Source organism: Styela clava, chromosome 4, assembly GCF_964204865.1.
Source record: "Styela clava chromosome 4, kaStyClav1.hap1.2, whole genome shotgun sequence".
NCBI classification, from domain to species: Eukaryota; Metazoa; Chordata; class Ascidiacea; order Stolidobranchia; family Styelidae; genus Styela; species Styela clava.
The window spans coordinates 16,738,216-16,757,414 of NC_135253.1; the positions used below are offsets into that span (position 1 = coordinate 16,738,216).

General features: G+C 35.4%; 3 protein-coding genes across 8 annotated transcripts in view; 1 reads left to right on the forward strand and 2 right to left on the reverse strand.

Moving 5' to 3' along the window:
* The window catches only part of LOC120326543 (uncharacterized), a 116,456-nt gene extending 104,597 nt beyond the window's left edge, over positions 1-11,859 (reverse strand). The window contains exon 1 of the mRNA XM_078111594.1: positions 11,856-11,859. The gene's annotated coding sequence lies outside the window, so the exon portion shown is untranslated. The remainder of the gene's footprint in view (positions 1-11,855) is intronic.
* LOC120327236 (transcription factor Adf-1-like) lies at positions 549-5,209 on the forward strand. 6 transcript variants are annotated; one of them, XM_078112026.1, is made up of 5 exons: positions 549-2,038; positions 2,162-2,327; positions 2,515-2,669; positions 2,857-3,021; positions 4,353-5,209. In XM_078112026.1, the coding sequence occupies exons 1-4, from the start codon at positions 1,903-1,905 to the stop codon at positions 2,979-2,981; spliced, it is 582 nt and encodes a 193-aa protein (XP_077968152.1). In that variant the 5' UTR covers positions 549-1,902; the 3' UTR covers positions 2,982-3,021; positions 4,353-5,209. The 6 variants fall into 6 exon arrangements, 4 of the variants coding, with proteins under 4 accessions (XP_077968152.1, XP_077968153.1, XP_039249630.2 ...); XM_078112027.1 differs by having other exon boundaries at positions 4,424-5,209; XM_039393696.2 differs by having other exon boundaries at positions 549-1,508; positions 1,884-2,038; positions 2,857-5,209.
* Positions 7,379-18,576, reverse strand: LOC120327167 (uncharacterized). The gene is made up of 10 exons (XM_078111595.1): positions 18,306-18,576; positions 17,834-18,015; positions 17,179-17,262; positions 15,875-16,484; positions 15,408-15,665; positions 14,065-14,888; positions 13,848-13,935; positions 12,271-12,376; positions 11,626-11,820; positions 7,379-8,885 (listed from the first exon to the last, which is right to left on the reverse strand). The coding sequence occupies exons 1-10, from the start codon at positions 18,518-18,520 to the stop codon at positions 8,694-8,696; spliced, it is 2,754 nt and encodes a 917-aa protein (XP_077967721.1). The 5' UTR covers positions 18,521-18,576; the 3' UTR covers positions 7,379-8,693.
* Positions 18,577-19,199: the final 623 nt, after the last annotated feature.

Genomic DNA, 19,199 nt, shown 5'->3' on the forward strand with positions numbered 1-19,199 from the left:
TTACTACTTACTGAATACAGCTCGAAACACCGCAAAGAGCGCAAAACAGCGCCAAACAGAGGGAAACAGCGCGAAAGAGCGCAAAACAGAGGGAAACAGAGTGTGAAGCAGAAAAAAATTTTGCAATGAGTTCGGGGCACCTTGTTTTACGTTGGAGTACTACGGCAGTAAAATTAAAAAACACAAACCAACGTATGTAGCCAGTGATGCTGTAATGGCAGGTCTGCCCCTGCTGGTGACACATTTTGGGTACCATAATTTAGAACATTTTCCATAGTGGGGAAGTGCACCAAGATGGCGCACAACTTGAAAATAGTGTGTGTGTGTGTGTAGCAGATTCAGGTTGGGCGACATATTGCTGCACAATTCTTCTGGAGGCTACTTCTGGAGCACCAAAAAGGTTAAAAAATTTCGCATGATTACCTATAATCCGGTACATAACCTTGTAAATATACCGGGAATAGCGCCATAAAACCATGGCGAGAGGCGCCATGGTTCTTTCGTGGCAGGAGGTGGTAATGACTGCGTCTCCTGTTTTGCGCTGTTTCCCTCTGTTTTGCGCTGGTTTCCTTCTGTTTCGCGCTGATTTCCTCTGTTTTGCGCTGTTTCGCGCTCTTTTGCGCTGTTTTGCGCTCTTTGCGGTGTTTCGCGCTGTATTCAGTAAGTAGTAAGACCCGCTTTCAAGCTATCCTATGCAGGTACGGTACTTTATATGTGTAGACGACTGGTGTGCAACATTTCTTTGTCAAAAGGGCCATATAACCAACTTAAACTTCTAGCTGGGCCACACAAGAAATTCAGTGGGGATTAAGGCAGAAGGGAAGGGAATGAATGTAGCCATCGCTTAGCTTTGTATATTAAACCGGTGACCGTACATTTGAACCCATGCGTATATCCACGGATTCAATCTATATGCGGGTGCTAAAACCCATGGGTTAGGGTTAGTATGGGTTTAACTATCCGTGAAACAAAAAAAATTCCATAGGTGCAATAGCATACAGATGCAATTGTCATGGGTTCAAATGTAATGAAACCTATTAAACCACTTATCACTGCGATGCCCAATATAGCATGTAGGGTTTCATGGCTTGGATTTTCTTTAAGCTTTCATGAGTATGACTATCGTCGCAAATTTATTACATTCCACTCCCCACATTATCTTTGCATGAGATTGTAGGTATTGGTCATTATCAACGTAATTGTTAAAAGTACAACAGCCCGAAAGTATAATACTATCGTGTATTTTGTTTAAGTTTGGCCCAAGCCTCATTTAATGGGGCGTGTGTTTTTTTGTGCATGCTAGTGGGCAGTCACATGAGATACTTATCATGTTTTAAACTTTTTTATAGCTTTTGATTGCTCTCCAGAATTCTCCATTTCAAATTTATTTTTGTTATCGAGTTTTCGAAATAAACTATCTATCCATCTTTGCAGCAGTGAATGCAGCGGGAAAAACGACAAAAAATTTAATGCAGCGAAAAACAATGTATTTTCTTCAATGTACAGATGTAAGCGTCTTTTCAAACATATAGAAAAACTTAACCACTTGTCATGCACCTTTAGTCTAGAAGTAGATAAATTTTAGAGCTCGGTTTTATTACTTCATAGTCCCGTAATTTAGCCATTTCAGACTGAGACTGTCTGAACTATACAATTTCTATACGCCTTCTTGACCATGCATAATTTCTAATTAAATCATAATTTTATGGAACTTCTAGAGCATGTACGTTTTTCCTTGCTCATTTTTTCGTCATTGAAATTAGATTACAAGGATTACTGTAGGCTACTAGGAGAAGATTGAAGCCTCCATCATTCAGTCATTTGTTGTGCGAGTTTTAACAACAATTGCATTTTGAATTCTTCCTAAACCTTGATACCTCTAGCTACCTGTAGTTTCCAATAATGTCATTCGAGGAATTATTAATAAATGAAGTTCAAGCTAGGCCATGTTTATATGACATGAGTCGGCAAGACTACAGAGATATGAATTTAAAATCAAACAACTGGGAGGAGATTGGAGCATTGCTCGATGTTACAGGTGAGTTACTATTTTACAACTTTGTTAGATTTATCTTAACACCGAAATCACCTTGCCAAGAAGATTTGAAAAAATAGAAAAAAAAAGCTCGATTTTTGCGACTAACATTCCAATGCTATTTAGGACAGCAAGCGAAAGAAAAATGGAAGAATTTGAGGGATAAGTTTGTTAAAATTAAAAACAAGCATGAGAGTATTAGATTCGGAGCACCTGGGAGCGTTGCAATAAACACTAAATGGGAACTATTCGACAACATGAGTTTTTTAGATTCATTTGTGCAGCATCGAAAGTAAGTTATTTGGAATAAAATTGATAGCATGGGAAATACTGAACTGTGATTTATTACTATCATATAAAGTTTGTGCCATTCTAATATTATATATTTAACATATGTTTTCATACTGTTATAATCTGTTCAGTTTTTTATAAATTCTTGATTTGCTTGAAGATATTTCAGGCTCTATTTCATATTATAGAACGGCGTCAAATTTTGATCCCGATGTCACTCAATCAGCTGTGATAGAAGAGGAAGAAGTGGCTAGGTCATCAAACGATACTTTTTTCACACCACCTCCCAAAAGAAGAAAGGAGGAAGTAAATATGAAGATTTTTAACATCCTGGAGAAGGATGGTAATTTTTTAACATGTTCGATCATTTTAGTTTCATGATTTATCTAAGATTTATGTATGATATGGTGTGACCAGAATTAATTTAGTATGTTGTGAAATTAAAAGCGAGCTCATATAAATGAAAGTGAATTCGTATAACAATATTGAATGTGAACATCAATTCCAACTCTACGTATTTGTATTTTTAGATGACCCCGACAAACAGTTCCTTCTTTCGCTTCTACCACAGCTGAAAAGACTTTCTCCTGAACGTGCATCTTCATCAAAGTTGAAAATCATGCAATTACTTCACGATGCTGAATTCAGGAAATGATTTAATTTTCCATTTGTAAAATAAAATCAATTAAAACAGTGTAAGTCTCAATTACTATTACTAAATTAAATTCACAATCACTTGAGAAAACTTTGAAAATACCATTTATGTATCTAGGACAGTATATTCTTTTTTATTCATTTTGGCCATTCCTGATTACATCACTGTGGACTCGTGGAGTAATTGCATGATTTTCATCTTGCTGCTTTAGTCATTTTCTTCCATTTATCACAAATTCTTTTCTCAAGTAAGTTTATTTCCAAGTATTGTAAATTGCATTATGTCACACATCACAGAGTGAAGATCATTTATCACATTATTTTGAATAAATTTTTTTCTTTTTTTCAAGTCGATTTGAGCTTAAAATAATACATTATAGGATGTCAAATGTATATTCATTTTGTAATATGTTCTTTTAACGATCACCACTGAACCAGACAAAAATAACTTTTTTTCATGCCATTCTGACTTTTTGTAATTGCCAAGCTTCATTAACCATGAAATAATTCTTGAAGTTGTCACGAACTGACGCTGCTTCCAGGGGCACAAAACTATTGCCCTCTTGTTCATGCTAATTCCCTTTCTAGGGCAGAGTTTCCCAAACTGTGTGCCGCCAAGGTCTTGAAAGTGTGCCGCAAATTGTCACAAAATTCCTAAGATTTTTGCAACATGAACTTTATTACATTGCAAATCAGTGATGAGAGTAGTTCGATACCACACATATAATAAAATGACCCAAAAACGGACCCAGTCCAATTGAAGCATATTGTAAGGTTTCTGTTTTTTTGGGTTACCCTATATAAAGATATATTTTGCTATGTTCCCCGATAGGTGATATAATATGGCACACTTCTCTAATATATGTGTTATACGTTTCCAATGCCAACCCAACAATGCAAGTTTGTAGTTTCTGTCAGTATACCAGTAAAACATATGCAATACAATATATATAGTACAACAATATTTTTTTTCATTTACATGATTTCGCGAATATTAATTTTCTGCGCTGACAGAAATGAAAAGCTAAAAATGATAAAGACTTGTTACAGTTGATCCGCGAAATCCTATTTTAATCTTATTTACTGTCAAAACGCATGATATTTAAGGATAAGGGATTTATCAGTTTTAACTGTGCCGTGACTTTTTAATGTTGTTGTTAGTGTGCCGCAATCTGAAAAAGTTTGGGAACCTCTGCTCTAGGGTGACTATTTTATTCCTATATTCATATTTGATTTAATAAGCATTGTATTTTTATTTCATATTTTTTTCATGCTGTGTTAGACCCATCTAGGTGTTGCTGCTCAATAACCAGTACTGTTTTTTTAGCATCTCCATCCACCCTGTAAATGCTATTCTTATTTTGTTCTACAGGTATATGTGAGTTGCGTATCTTCAGCATTGGTGGAAAATTAAATTAATGATTATGTTTTGTCCCTCTCTAGATCTTCGCAACCCACTTCACCTACCTCTGTCAATATATGGTGTCTTACAAAATTATGCAAACAGCATGCTGCCTTCACAACCAACTCTCCGTTGTGTGGTGACACACCCATTGGCCTCCCTAAAAAGTTCCACGCATTATACCAAATGCATTTTCTACTACACGTCTTGCCCTGGATGGCGTATGGTTGAAAACTTTTTGATCAATCAGCAAATTTCTTCCTGGGTAAGGTCTCATTAAATGCTCCTGGAGTGGGAAAGCCTCATCCCCACTATCACATATGAAGCATTCTTCGAAGTTTTCAACAAGCGTTGTTTCACCAAGCATATCCAGGGCCCCTTCATTTAAGAGCTTACCAAGACCTGAGTGGGAGAAAACACTTCCATCGCTCTGAATTTGTATGCGTTTCCCATCTATGCTCCCGATGCGATTTGGGAAATTCCACCTTTTTTTCATTCTCATCTGCGATTTGCTCCCATTTTCTCACTGTTCACGGATTTAGGTATTCCTCCTTGAGCGATTGCCTGGCATGTTTCTCTAACTATCCCAGAAACAGTTGATTTAGATGTTCTGTAGGAGTCCGCAATTGTTGTGTACCAGTCTCGTGTTGCTAAAAATCTGAAATTTGTTGTACATGCAGACGATGCAGTTTTATTTTATATTCTATATTTGATAAGTATATTCACTTAGTTTGTTTGTTAATATTACTCTGTGGATATGTATTTTTTTTGAATATTTTCGTATACTTACTTTTTGTTACCTTATTGAATATAAACTTTCATATTGCTCCCCTCATTGTTATTCCCAAGCGCTCACCAGGAGGTAGGGGTTGCCTAAAATTGATTGTAGTTTTAATGATATGAGGAGTCGAGGACTCTTAAGACGCCTTAAATCATGGAACAATTCCTGTTCCATGCGATACTAATTATGAAATGAAACGCCTTTCCAGGCGCATCTTTTGACCAGTCTATGGTACTCACCTGCATGAAAAGTAAAATCGCATGAAACATAGATTTCTTTATCAACTGTTTAGTAGACAGATAGATGAACGAGACATGATAAGATTACATTAGACCATATTTTTAGAGAAGACTATCACAGTAATTAAGGCACTGTTAAGAATCAATAATCTGCACTTGCCAAGCTCATTACTCCTTTTTAAGACAGAATGCACCCAATGATCTCTCTTCCCTCATTGTTGCTAAATACAAGGCGGTTGCTAATCTCCTTTTTTTATATCAAGGTTGCCATATGCCGGATTTTGGTGGTCAAATGTGCGTCGGGGAGAAATGTTGGAATGTGCCCAAATGTCAGGGATTTTTAAATAAAAATTAAAGTAAATCCCTGCTACAAATCCTCGAGTTTTCAGATATTACGATATGTCACATGAAGGCTTTGTTGTGCAACACGGATTGCGTCGGATTCAGATAATTTTTATGTCACATATGACCTGAATTGTCAGCATATTGTAATCGGTATTTTGGCTGCACTACCGCAGAGGTCGGCAACATTTTCTTTTCAGAGTGACAATCTGTAAAATTCAATGTCAAAATAAACGTTTGCGTGCCGATGAAAAATCCCGTTATGTAGTCAGACCTGAGTACAGTACAGATTGATGTAAAATAGCTTGGATGGTTTGCACTATTTGTTTGGTGGTTTGCGCACAAGTCACGTCAAATCATTGAAGTTATTTGCGATACATAAACACAAAAATGTTCACAATAGCATTGTATTTTAGTGGAAATGTGTCCTTGCTTTTCCTCACTCAGAGCTTTAATATTTGGCTTGTAATTTGTAGGTTTCATCTAAACGCAACCTTCGCAATTATCAGCCGCGAGACAAACTTTATTTGCAAAATAAATTGTTCACACAGGTACCTAGATCCGAATACAGGAAGCAAGGGTCTGAGTTCACCAAAATTGATCCATCGGTAAAAGCGTAAATATATACGGTGAAAGTCTCTCGGCGATCCTTATTGCACTGTAACACTATGCCTTTATGGCACCCTCACCCGTAGTTTTTGACTTTTTTCTTAAATGCTCTTTTGTATTTTGTAAGGAGAAACTGCCCTTTCAAGAGCTTTATTCTTCTTTGAATAATTTTTTGTGTTTGGTTTCAAAATGACTTTTAATACTTGAGGTATTGCAAACGACATTGGTACAGCTCTGTCATTACGACGGATAAATCCTTAATTTTGCTTTCCACGACTCTTGAAATTGTCTCTCATCTAATTTTGATTTCTCGACTACAGACATCGCGGTTCAAAACATAATAAACGCAAATAGGCATACCGGATTGCAAGAAACGAAAATGATAATGACGAAACAATAAATTAAATCACCACGCGTGCCATGAATTGTCGACACATATACTACCAACAGATGTACTTGTCTTGACATTGTCACTCTGTGCTATTTTTAGTTTTCATAAAGGTTATTGTTTACGATAAACAATCTGCATTTGATTTACTGTGATGCAACAATTTCGATCCGTTTTGCTATGTGTTTATTCTATTCACACGATAAATCGACGACAGTTTAGATACATCGCTAATTTATACCATAATATAAATGTTTCGAATGCAAAATTGGTGAATGTGGCTCATTAAAATAAACTTTGTCGGGGATTTTGACTTTTCAGATATGGTAACAACCCTATGATAGCTACATTTTTATTTATAATTAAGCGGGCGGCAGACGAAATTCCAAACCTAATTTCCCGCGTCTATGTTTCTAAGCAACCGCCTCTGGCGTCATCGAGCGATACAAAAAAGTCGCGCGCTATGTAAATCTGTGTCGCTCGACCAGGAGCGCGGCCGCGGCGCGTCATATCCAGTGTGAACGCACCTTTACGGTTCGTCTCTAGCATATTTGAGGCATGTATGCATCCCTTGTGAGCAAAAGCATTGCGATTCGACGAGATAGCCTGGGTTTTGCCGTGTTAAGCAAGCATAATATGAGCAATTTATGATTTTTATTCAGTAAATATCAAGTAACACCTCTAAAACACAGCGGATCACTCAAAGATTGAAGAATAATGGCGAAAATTATCTTACATAAAACAAAATAAACAAAAAATAGCAAGAATCTGATTTGAATAACTGATGAGAAGGCGATATAATATACAAGTGAAAAATTCTAAAGCATTCCACATTGACTGATACGAAAAGCAGACTACGCAGGAAACACAATATTAAACATCACCTATTTTTGTCAGTGCCCGAAGTTTCAACAGCGTTTGATGATCTAGAAACACATTGTAGTTAACTTTAGGCTCACATAGAAAATGCGTAACACGGACACGAAAATAACTATCACTAGAGGCTAATAGTAACAATCATGCTAGTAAATAAATAAGTAAGTTTTAAGAATTCGGAGTCATAGTTTAACGTAGCGGTTACCAATCGGGGGCCCATGGTCCCCATGTTAAGCATGAATTGTTCGATAATAATAGGAATTGGAATATACTAATGAAAATAACACTATAAATACCACTGAAATAATAAACAGGAGCGCGAGTGCTAATAGCCTCCGGAAGGGGGCCACTGGCCATAAAGGGTTGACCACTGGCTCAACGTTTCAATTAAGTTGAAGTAAGATAAGAGAAAAATGATTTAGATTTAGACTACCTCCAGAGGTCTTACAACAGTATGATATGTATGTATACGGGCAGTGACAGAACGTTGTATTTGCACAATGATTTTACAATATATATTATTGCACAGCTGTATCATAGTTTTGCTCTGTGAAAACCAAATGGAAAATATAAACTTGGCAGTGAGCTATACCGTAGCCATATATACATTTTACTATAAGTTTACTACAAGCAAGTTTTAATATACGTTTAGCGCGATCACAATCATTATATTAGAGGTCACAGATACTAATTTATTTGAACTTGATAAAAAAGTTGAATTATCTAATTGAAAAGATTGATATGCAATACACACTTGAGCTTTTTTAGGAAAATTTATTGATAATACCTATAATAATATCCTCTGAATTAGGACGATAATAAATATGCCTAAATTGAAATGTAATAATAGTTTATTATTAAAATGTTGAGACACCAAGGAGAGTAAAGTTCTACTATATTTTTATGTGCTTCGTCATTGTTCGGTCATAAAGACCTGTCCGCGTTTGTCCTTTTCTCCAACTAGTTTTATTCATTTAGCTATCCGCTAGATGGCGATCACATGCGAGTCAGTTGTTCTCGTTAACCGCACCTCAAGATTCTATTGCAATTAGGTAACGTTAACGAAGTTTGATGCTTTATTCTCTGATTTCATGAAGTCTATCAAGAACGTTTGGAGATTTGAACACTTCTGGAATATCCGAATCGAGTTTACAAATAACTTTGTAGATGACTTTCTTCCATGCCGGATCGCTATCTTTCCCAGCACGAACCGCGTTGAAAAATTCACGCTGACTCGCCTCGGTGGCGAGAAGGAATTTTTCTGGAACCTGTAACAATAAAAAATAAAATAAATAGTTATTTATCAGTATCATTAGTTCAAAGATATTGGATCAGCTGCTCAAATCGGCCATATATATTCTATATCGCTTTAAGTTCACCTCGCCTGTGAATTCAAATTGGAGTCAGAACTAAAATAATTCTCAAAATTATACTGATGGTATTGTCATAATTTTGGCAAGAAGTAGGCAACGCGGAAACGAACAATTCATGCAAAAAATGTTTGTATATAACATTAATTATCAGTCATCAAATTAGGCAAAATAATGAGACTTTGCTAGATATTCATTTGCAGTAAATGGAAATAAAAGAGATACCAGATTTTGCAGGCCTAAATTATTTTATTTTATCTATTTTACAGATTGCATTTTTTATTCTTTCTTTGAAATTAAATATCTAAATAATGACTAAAGTTGACACATATACGGAAATGATCTGTAATATTTTAAGTTTAATTTTGCCCCGCATCGACCTTGCAAAATTCTCATTCTTATGAGCTCGCATGACAAATAGATAATTTTTGTATGTGTGCAGGTTAATAGGTGAACTTTTAACAGTTTACACATATTAAACTCGCTTTATACTCAAAAGATTATTTCAAAGTTTAGTCAAGAAACGATATTAGACTGGGTTTAAAATGAAATCACAAGGTGGAAATTTTTCAGCGAATTCCAGTCTAGAATATCAGATTACGATCTATTGTTATTTTTTCTCGAAAGACGTGTTATGAAACACTTCCCAACATTGCCACGTCCCCAACTTGTCATCAAGCAACGGACCCTACTAGAGTAAAGTGTATCGATCGGTCTTTTCGTCTTTGGATATTTATGATAGTAAAACAGTTTCAAAGAAGCCATCATAAAACATTAGCTATTGAAGCAAGCTGGTGTACACTTGACGATTGTATCTGTGTCTCACAAGTGCCACTTGGGGTATATCTCTAATACTTGGGATCTGGTAAACACGCCAAAATGCTTGACAAAAAACTTCGACCAGTGATGATACTTGTCGCATTTGTATCATTAATAAAGCGGAATATGTCGCACTCAACAGTGGCGTGTTTTCGAAGGGAAATGGATACAAAATGTCTTGTTGAAAATATGAATAGTCGTATCCATTAGCGATACCAGTAATATATTTAACCTTAGCATTAGGTTTAAAACTGATATTTCAAAATGCAATATACGGGTAACTTAATTTTTCATTTGACTGGCTATCTTTTGTTTTGAAGTGAGCCATATGATCCAGACGATTTAACCTTTAACCCGCTCTCTTATGACACTACGCGACGGGTAAAAGTTGACGAATGAGTGAGGGCGTTGCTCGAAATACGCGGGTGTTGCTGGAATGCGTCCAATCTCCTCATTAAACTTGAGAACCCGGATGAAAGCCTACGTGGTCTGTTAAGTATGGCCCAGATTTGATGGAAGAAATTATATTGTTGAGAAGATAGATATAGAAACTTTATTCCTTGTCTACCGACGTGTATGCGTTGCCTGGCCTTGAGTGCACTTGTGAAATATGGCAGGGCATCGCTACATGGCATCAAGAGTACTCCAAGTATTGTGAGATATGAGCTCAAGTGTTGCCAGACCTATATCGACAAGCAGTCACATAACAGGTGGCCACACCGCGATTTTGTAACAAATTGAAGATATTTTTGTTGCGATTGACATCTTGTTTGCCTTCAAAGCAGTTGTTACATTGTAATTGGCGATGTATAAAACGAAATATTACCAACGAAATTATGTGAGAGAACGACAACAAGGAGTAAAGCGAATATTTCGTTTTCGACACAAATCACATAATTTAAAAACAGAAAACCAATGAAGTTCATTCATATTATTCTCGATGACAAAAGCAATAAATTTTTGTACGAAGGTATTCAGTGCATTTGATCGAATATACAGTAAAAAAGAAAACTTTATTCGTTATTAAATAAATTCCAGTGTACTTTTTATTAATTAAACGACCCTGTTATAACGTTACGCGATGGCGGTAGACACGCACTTTTACCAAGGAAACAAATTCTAATAACATTTCAAATTAGGCGAAATAATAGTTTTTTAAATTGAACATTGAAATTATCTATTATATTATTTCGACATAAAAATGTCGATACCTATTCTCTAACATTATATTCATTTTTGCATTTCTATTTTCACTTAGTTAAAAGCAGAAGTCATACTCATATACTTAAATCTAGACCATCAGCAAAAGTTACAATTTACGTGTTTTAATATTCCATTAAATGGAAAGAATCCATTTTCTTTCTAGTTATAAATTCTAACTTCCTAGTAATGTGATGCCTATAAGATTTATGAGTTTTCGAACGTGACGCTGTGACGTGACGTGAAATAGGGAAATTTATTTAACGTCGGCCAACAAATGATAAATATTAGTTCGTTTTGTATAAGACATGAAATGGCGTATTCCAATTTAAAGACGTTTCAGACCACATTCAAGGAATGGTATTTCCGAAAATTGGAAATACTTAAGTTCTATTTTTACTATCATAGTGTAAGTCGGACAAAGTGTAAATTAGTTCAAGTATTTCTTCGAAGTAATATTGCGTTTAGGACATATTGTGAAAAATCGACCACGTTTTTTTGCATTAAGTGTTATAAATACTAAAAAATATTCTGTAAATAAGATATATTATTTATTACTCCAAAATACTGAATATTACCCATTAATTCTAATTCTGTATGAAAAATTGAAACTACTTACATAAAATTCATTGCATTTATTGTAATGCATGTTCAGAACTCTGAAAACTTCACTGTCACGAGAAACCCTAAGTACTGTAGGGTCAACGACTCCTTGCTGAATCGCTTGCCTGGCAAATTTTTCCATTTGTATGTAGAAAAATTCACGGAAGTTGCTGAACCATTTGATCAGTTGAGATGTGATCGCTCGTGTAAACTAAATAGGTATTATTTTTATTGATTATGATAATATTAATACAACTTATCCAGAAAATATAACGACTATGACACTAAATTAGAGGCCATACGCAATCTTCAATAAAATAGATTGTGGTTCACTTTTTTGGTTGGGAAACGTAGCTAAGATAGAGTTAGAAGTTAATTACTCGATTACTACATATAAAGTGCAACTGCTTTCTGTTAAGGGCTCTGAAAGCGCTGACGTGTGCCATGAACATTGGAAGTATATTTTAACGTATGTTTACGCATAAACTGAAAAGCCCATATAAGAACAAATATGAGCATTGCTTATTTATTGAAAGTCCATTTACGGTTTCGAGCGCGTATTGATATTTATTAACAAAAAAATAATAAGTTCACAAAATTATGAATATTGGAATTCAATCAACATCTGGAAATAAAAGTATGTTGTGATAAAAAAAATTACCTTGACGTCTGGGAAATAAGTCTTCAATGTATTTGCATTCGGATATCTCGTGTAGAAGAATATCAGTTTTGCTTTCTTTAAATGTTGAGGAGTAAGGCCTTCTTGCATGTGTTGTAGAATTAAGGAACTCAAATACAATTTATTCAAAAGTGAAACATACATAGCGAAAGGCGAAAAATTGTAACAGGTTTCATATTTCCTTGTATGATACTTGTGCATAGCTCCTCATGTATTAGCTTACTATTCAGACGCTTATCATAATTAAGGCAAAAATTTATCAGAGACTACATATATTTATAGAAACAAAGTGAATATCTTCTTCAATCACTATTTCGTTTTAGATTTCACTGTAACTCGTATACCGGAATTAATACATTGTCAATGCATTGCAAGTGATCGCATGGCGGGCAGAAGGGGCCGAATATTTTCCACGAATTTATTGTTCTGCGTTAGATCGCAACAAGACCTATTAACACGCTGGTAGAACTGCTTGTGATCTATTTCGTTCAAATCGAGATCGACGTTTCCTGATTTGACATCTCTCGTTTGTGATCTTTATGAAAACAATACGACAGGAAGGACATGTACTACTCTTCCACCTATTCAAAACTTGATTTTTGTTCTTGTGCAAATCTATTTTTGTGTTGCAGACGAAAACAAATATATTTCAAACAAACTTATTTAAACGACCGCCATACTATTATAAAAAAAAAACATGCAATATTTTATAGCAACTTATTGCTAATTAAACAATGACTTTTAGCACGCTAAAAGTATTTGTTTGCAAACACCCATCTTGCAATATATTGGCCATCTCAATAACCTATTTACCAGCATAGTCTCACGCATACATAATCGTCAATACGAATAGCACTGTTTAGAATAAAAACGAGTGGCCAAATAGTTGAGCCTTGGTCGAAAATGTCTTCAAAATACACCAAAATTGAAGTGGGAATTCACATTTTGTTTTATAATAAAATAACGCATGAGATTAAACCAGGATATTGTAGTTATAGATATACAAGTGAGGACAGAGGAAACTGCGAAAGAATGCCGTTTAATCTGATCCTTTGTCTACAAAGGAAATCCATGTTGACTCAAATTTTCTGATGATTTTAGGTATGCTTAGTATTACAAAGACGTACATTGAAAAAAATACCCGCAGCACTATGATCGCAATGTTAATAAAACTGAAAGTCGATATATCGTGAGAAGAGTAATGCCTAAGGAAACGCTCAATTTCTGACTAAAGCGACGAATGTCTTCCGTCTCGCGACCCTATGTTACTATTTATCACTATAAGGTTTTCATAGAATTTTCGTTGCAAAAGCATTGGATCTCGTCGTATTGCAAACGCCATATTTAATAAGTCATATGGTGATTGAAGATAGGCGTCTATTTTTAATAGGAACTTTAAAATATTACTGGTTTGCGGAATGTATTATTTCATTATTATTATTCACCTAAATAAGAGGACATGATCGAAACGAGCCATTCAGATATATGTATGTATATATATATATATAAATTTATTGCCTAAAATATAATGTAATCTTAAAATCATTTAAAAAAAGGATATATTGCTTGGAAATGCGTAGCTGCTTCCCTCCATATCATAGTTTCCCGAATCCCTTAAATTCATTGGTGAAGCTCCGAACGAACAACCTTTTATAGGTAAAAAAATGAAATTAAGTTTGAACGTTTCAACCAAAATATATACCAAGTAAGAGACAATATTCGTATTTGTGAAGTCCACTATTACCGACCGCACTACAATTATATATTATAACTTACCCATATAATTTCCTGAGTCTCTCATTTGGCTGCGAAGAGACGGGTGAACAGTCGGCATTCTCTCTGCAGGTAGGCTGGAAGAACCATTTGTTAAATCACCATAGTCGGCTACCCCACTTCTTCTAGCTTGGTTTATTAAAGCCGCCGCCGCAATATGTGGACTCGAGGGAAAGTTGGGTAACAGTGGAAAACCTAACGGATACATCAAATTGAATGGAGGTGGGTGCTGCAGGGGTTTTTGATCTGGTCCGCCACTGCGGCGTAACAAATGCGAAGTATCGTGGTGAAGAGCCGCTAAAGAACGCATGCTGTCGTGTGGTCGGAATGCACTGGTATTGGACGCCTCCACGAATTGTGCTGTTGTAGGAATGTCTCTTCGTCGTTTTAGTTCAGATATCGGAGAAATTCTTCTGTCGTCAGTTTGAGGAGATACTCGGGGTTTAGTTTTCTGTCTCGACTTGAGAGGATTCATCGAAGATGAAAATGGAAAAGACGAATGCTCGTCATCTGATTTGCGTACACGATCTTTTGAGATTCCTGACACTACGTCTGGAAGAAACTTGGAAAATGGATAGCCGAGATGGCTTCTCGGAAAAGATGTTGGAACAGGTAAGTCAGCCATTGGATTGATGAATGGAACCTTTCCTTGCACTAGCGGAAATCCCATGAATGGATGTAGCGAATCCATCATCTGTGGCATATTTACCATTTTTTGCACGTCCTGATGAATTGAGGTTGGAGCAGAAGATGAAACAGAAGCTTTAGGCGATTTGTTAGTGACTAAAGATAAAGCTTGAGTTTGTTCATCCTGTTTCTGTGGTTGTCTGAAAATAGAGAGAACCATGTCATAAATAGGGCTGGGCATCTTCGATTACCTGATGATTTCAATATTGAATAGAATAATTTTTCGAATCGAATTTCGAAGTTATGTAATTGTATGCAACTTTTTTGTAATCGGTCTTCCAGACACATAAATTACTGAAAACGAAGAAACCATCACTACGACTGCAGGCTGAGTGTTCACACACAATAAGAAACATTTTTCATCAATGACTCAATTGGCAGAATAGAGCTATATGTCAGAATTTCATTTTACAAAAAAACTTAAAAAAAAATTGGGATTCACCCCGACCTTTGGCGGACAAACAAAAAAAAAGATGTCGGCGATGCGAAATTTTTGTTTGAAACGATTCGTATAATTTACTATGCGATTCGAAATGCCATGTCTCGTCATAAACCAATAGTTTCATCTACCTTGCCTGCTAAGCACGCGTAACAAAATAAAGAAAAATTAGATTGTTTGTATCGAATTCATATGTTATCAAAATATGAGCTTATCATACCTTAGCTTGTCATCTGATTCTCTCTTCTTTTGAGGTGTCTCCAGAAAGACCTTTCCACGGCCCACAGTGGTTAAATCAATAGTTTCACCATCCAACGTTGATTTTGTGATTCCGTCGCGATTTACTTCCACACTGCCAAAGCAAAGTTGAGATTGACTTGTGGTTCGAATTTTCTCTCTTTCTCCCGATGTTTCCGAATTTCGTCGACGTGTATTAATAGGGTCGGCTTTCTTATGATCGTTCCTTTCTTGATTTGTCCTAATAGATTTAAAATTAGACGAAAAGAATTCAGTGAAATCGTGAATGAATATTACTAAATGAATGTAATTTTGCAGGACATTAAACACTTTGTGAATAAATGGTATAATATGTTGATATTGAATTTGTGAAGTCTTTTACTTTTAATACTTCAAGGTTAATAATATCGAATTATTAATAGACTTTAAATGTGTGAAACGTGAACTCACGGTATGGGGCTTGATGTTGACAGTGGTCTTTTTCTGTTTTCATGTTGTTGAATAGAAGAAGAGCTTGCTCTTGCCATATCGTTGTTCTGGTGGAAATCTACCTGTTTATAGGAAGATCTGCCGAGATACACCCCGCTTGCTTCCAGCATCTCTAGCACGCGCATCGCGGAAGCTTCAGCTGCAAACTCTGCCGCGCTTGCTACTTCACGCTTGATTGCTTCCACGAACAACTTTTCGTTCGAAGTCAAAGTCGATGCTATAATGTCTTGGTAACGTCGCTGAAATGCAGCGTTTGATTTTCTTTGATTTGTTTCTTCATAATCAGCATTTTCTACTCGGCTACGAGGTCGCTCTCTTTTTATATCTCTCCTGGTAACATCGTATAGGGAACTTGAATTCAAGTTGGAAAATTGATACATTGAATTCATGTTATCACGATCTACTCTGGTTCGCTTCGAAGTATTTGATAGGTTGACATCCATCCTATCCGGTGATTGTGATTTCCTATCAGTGCTGCTGTGTTGCCAGTAATTTCTGGGTAAAGTATCGTCTTTTCCGTTCTTGATAAATTCAAGCGCATGATTTAGAAATTCTCCGGGGGATGAAGCCTCTGGTAAATGGAAGAGTTCCCATAAAATATTTTTATTCTGATCAAAAATAATATAGGTAATTATCGTCATATTTATACGATACTTTTAGTTAGTTCTATGTGGATTTATTTTGACCGAACCAAATATAATGTTTATGTGCTTTGATCTATATAATTTTTGCATTTCATTGACCTTAAAGCATATTTACCTAAATATCAGACAGGACATTTAAACGACATTTATGCATTTTGAATTTGTCTCGAATATATTCTCAAAAAGTTTAGTGCTGTAGATATATGGAAGTAATGCAGCAGTTCTTGTATATATCAAATCCATTGTTGAATAGCAATGGAATGTCAATATTATTTGAATGTCTTGTCAATTTGTATAATGCGTAATTTCAAAAAATATGGCTGTTCTAGATGAACAAAGTAATGTAATGAAATTGCTTTTTTAAAAACTGATAACTTCAAAAGTTGTTATGCACCCAATTTATTGCTGAATGCGAGTGATAGTTTACAGCATTTCGGTTCAAAGTCGAATTTGTAATTTGAGAGAGAAAATATCTACATTAGTTTCGTAGTCAGTCACACCATGCTACAAACATGTTTGTGTACAAATTTTTTAACCGAGAGAAAATTTTTGAAATAGCTCATTTTGGTTTCAAGTTTAACCATTTCCAAATAAGGAAGTTCCGGAAAAATTATAACACACCTCCAACAATATCTGCCATGTGCTTTTGCTCTGCAGTTTCGCTATCTTCATCGACGTCGGAGTTATTTTCGAAATGATGCGCATCTGAAATTTACACAAAAGAAAATGAAAGTTATTTTGCCTGAAATAGCACCCACTGTAGCAAATGAACATTCAGTTAGGCCATTGGAATATAATTTAGTAAATCATGACAATTATTACAAAAATAAAATTCGCGGAAACATTGCAAATTAGATTTTTTATCGTGTTCAATTGAAACGAAAACTTTCTGTTTAGCATTGCGCATAGGGAAAATAGAGAAAGGCTGTACGAGAGAATAAGGAAACAAAATGGCAGCCATGTCAAACTGATTCATTCGCGTACTAAACAATAAGTTATAAGCGTTGGGCTATGCTTCAGCTTTTCAAAGTATCGTGAATAACATTTTATACATATAAAGTAAATATAGCACATGACAAGTTGCGCCCCTGAATCGCGGCCCATACTATGATAACAATATTTAATTATTATTTTCATCAAAAACAATGGGAACCAATGCATTTTTCAATTACCGTATATTTATTCAATTGCGTTGTATATACTAATCACATGTTGCACGTAATTTTTGAAAATTCTACTTTGTGATGAAATTAATTTATATTTCCAAAATACCTACCTTCTAACGATTGTTCGTCGCTCTGTTTTCTTTTTTTGCATTTGCTTATTTCTGTCAACGTCGGTTTTGGTGATGTTTTGTTGTTTGAATGCTCCGGATCAATGTTCTTGTCCTGAAACGGGCTTGGGCAATCATCGCTCATATCACTGTGATTTCGATTGCAATCTGATTGCGATAAAAACCTGAGAAACAGAAGTTTTTAAATATTATTAATAAATACAAAGTTATATTGTGTTCTGAGGACTAGTATCCTATTACTTAGAAAGTTTTATGAACGTCTAATAGTTTGCCAATTAGCTAATTACTTGTCATTACTTAATGCGTGCTCGAGTGATCTATTGTTTTAATTTCACCTCTATTTACCCCTATTCTTTCCTCATGTAATCAAGTATATATTACATTTCAAATTTATTATGTTGAAATAATTTGGAAGTTTCAAATTGAAATTTCAACCATAAATAAATTTACTTACTTTTCTGATGAAACGGATGAATTCATAGACATGGGAGAGTGCAATTCACTTCCGCATAACTCTGCCGAGATGTCGCTTTCTTGTGGATGAGCGTAGTCGGAAAGGATCACATTCTCATCGTTGGCGGAGTCCAAAGGACTTGAACTGCCGCGTGACACCTGCACGGACGTCGAGTCCCTGGCCGCCTTCATGGTGTAATCAACGCAAGCTTGCATTAAAGTTTTCTGTTTGCCTGAGTAACTAAAAGCGTTTTTCAAAATATCTAAAATCTTCTAAAATAATAATAAATTTACTGAATGAATATCAAATATCTAAACTCTATCGCAAATTACTTTTAAAAATATAGGTACGCATTTTAAAGTCTGTGGAAACTATTCACAAACGCTAATAAAGTTCAAATACCGATAAAATTCCGAATAATATATTCTGTTAAAATTAATTTATTTGAACGTAAATCTACCTTTCCATTTTTGCGATTAACAAGTTTTGTCAACTCTAACTTAATAATAATCACGAACCTCACGTCACCACAAATGAACGAGCACTCATACTTTCTAACACCTATACTTCTGTCAGGCATTCCCCACTAACAAGTAACAATAATGCACTATGATTTTGTAATTTTGAATTATTTTTGGAAAGCGCGTGTTTTTAAAGTTATTGGCATAGAGCCAAGGCACGACAAACGCATTTAAAAGTCAATCGAAGCTGATTATAATATAATGTCGCGATGTAGAGTTCCTCGAAACGCACACTGAAACGTCGCAAGACAAATTGGTAGAAGTATGCACACAACAAGCATATTAATAACAAACAAAAGCGAGAGATATTGAGATAACCCATGCTTTCTTTTTCCCGCAGTACCAGGAAAAAGCAGTGTGAACTCTCCCCCAT

Excerpts from the sequence above, each read along its gene's own strand:
- LOC120327236 (XM_078112026.1), top strand. The coding sequence starts at position 1,903 with ATGTCATTCGAGGAATTATTAATAAATGAAGTTCAAGCTAGGCCATGT. Across the intron at positions 2,039-2,161 it reads AGCATTGCTCGATGTTACAG|GACAGCAAGCGAAAGAAAAA; the intron begins GTGAGTTACTAT and ends AATGCTATTTAG. Across the intron at positions 2,328-2,514 it reads TCATTTGTGCAGCATCGAAA|AACGGCGTCAAATTTTGATC; the intron begins GTAAGTTATTTG and ends TTCATATTATAG.
- LOC120327167 (XM_078111595.1), bottom strand. The coding sequence starts at position 18,520 with ATGCAAGCTTGCGTTGATTACACCATGAAGGCGGCCAGGGACTCGACG. Across the intron at positions 15,666-15,874 it reads TCAACATCAAGCCCCATACC|GACAAATCAAGAAAGGAACG; the intron begins GTGAGTTCACGT and ends TAAATCTATTAG. Across the intron at positions 14,889-15,407 it reads GAATCAGATGACAAGCTAAG|ACAACCACAGAAACAGGATG; the intron begins GTATGATAAGCT and ends CTCTATTTTCAG.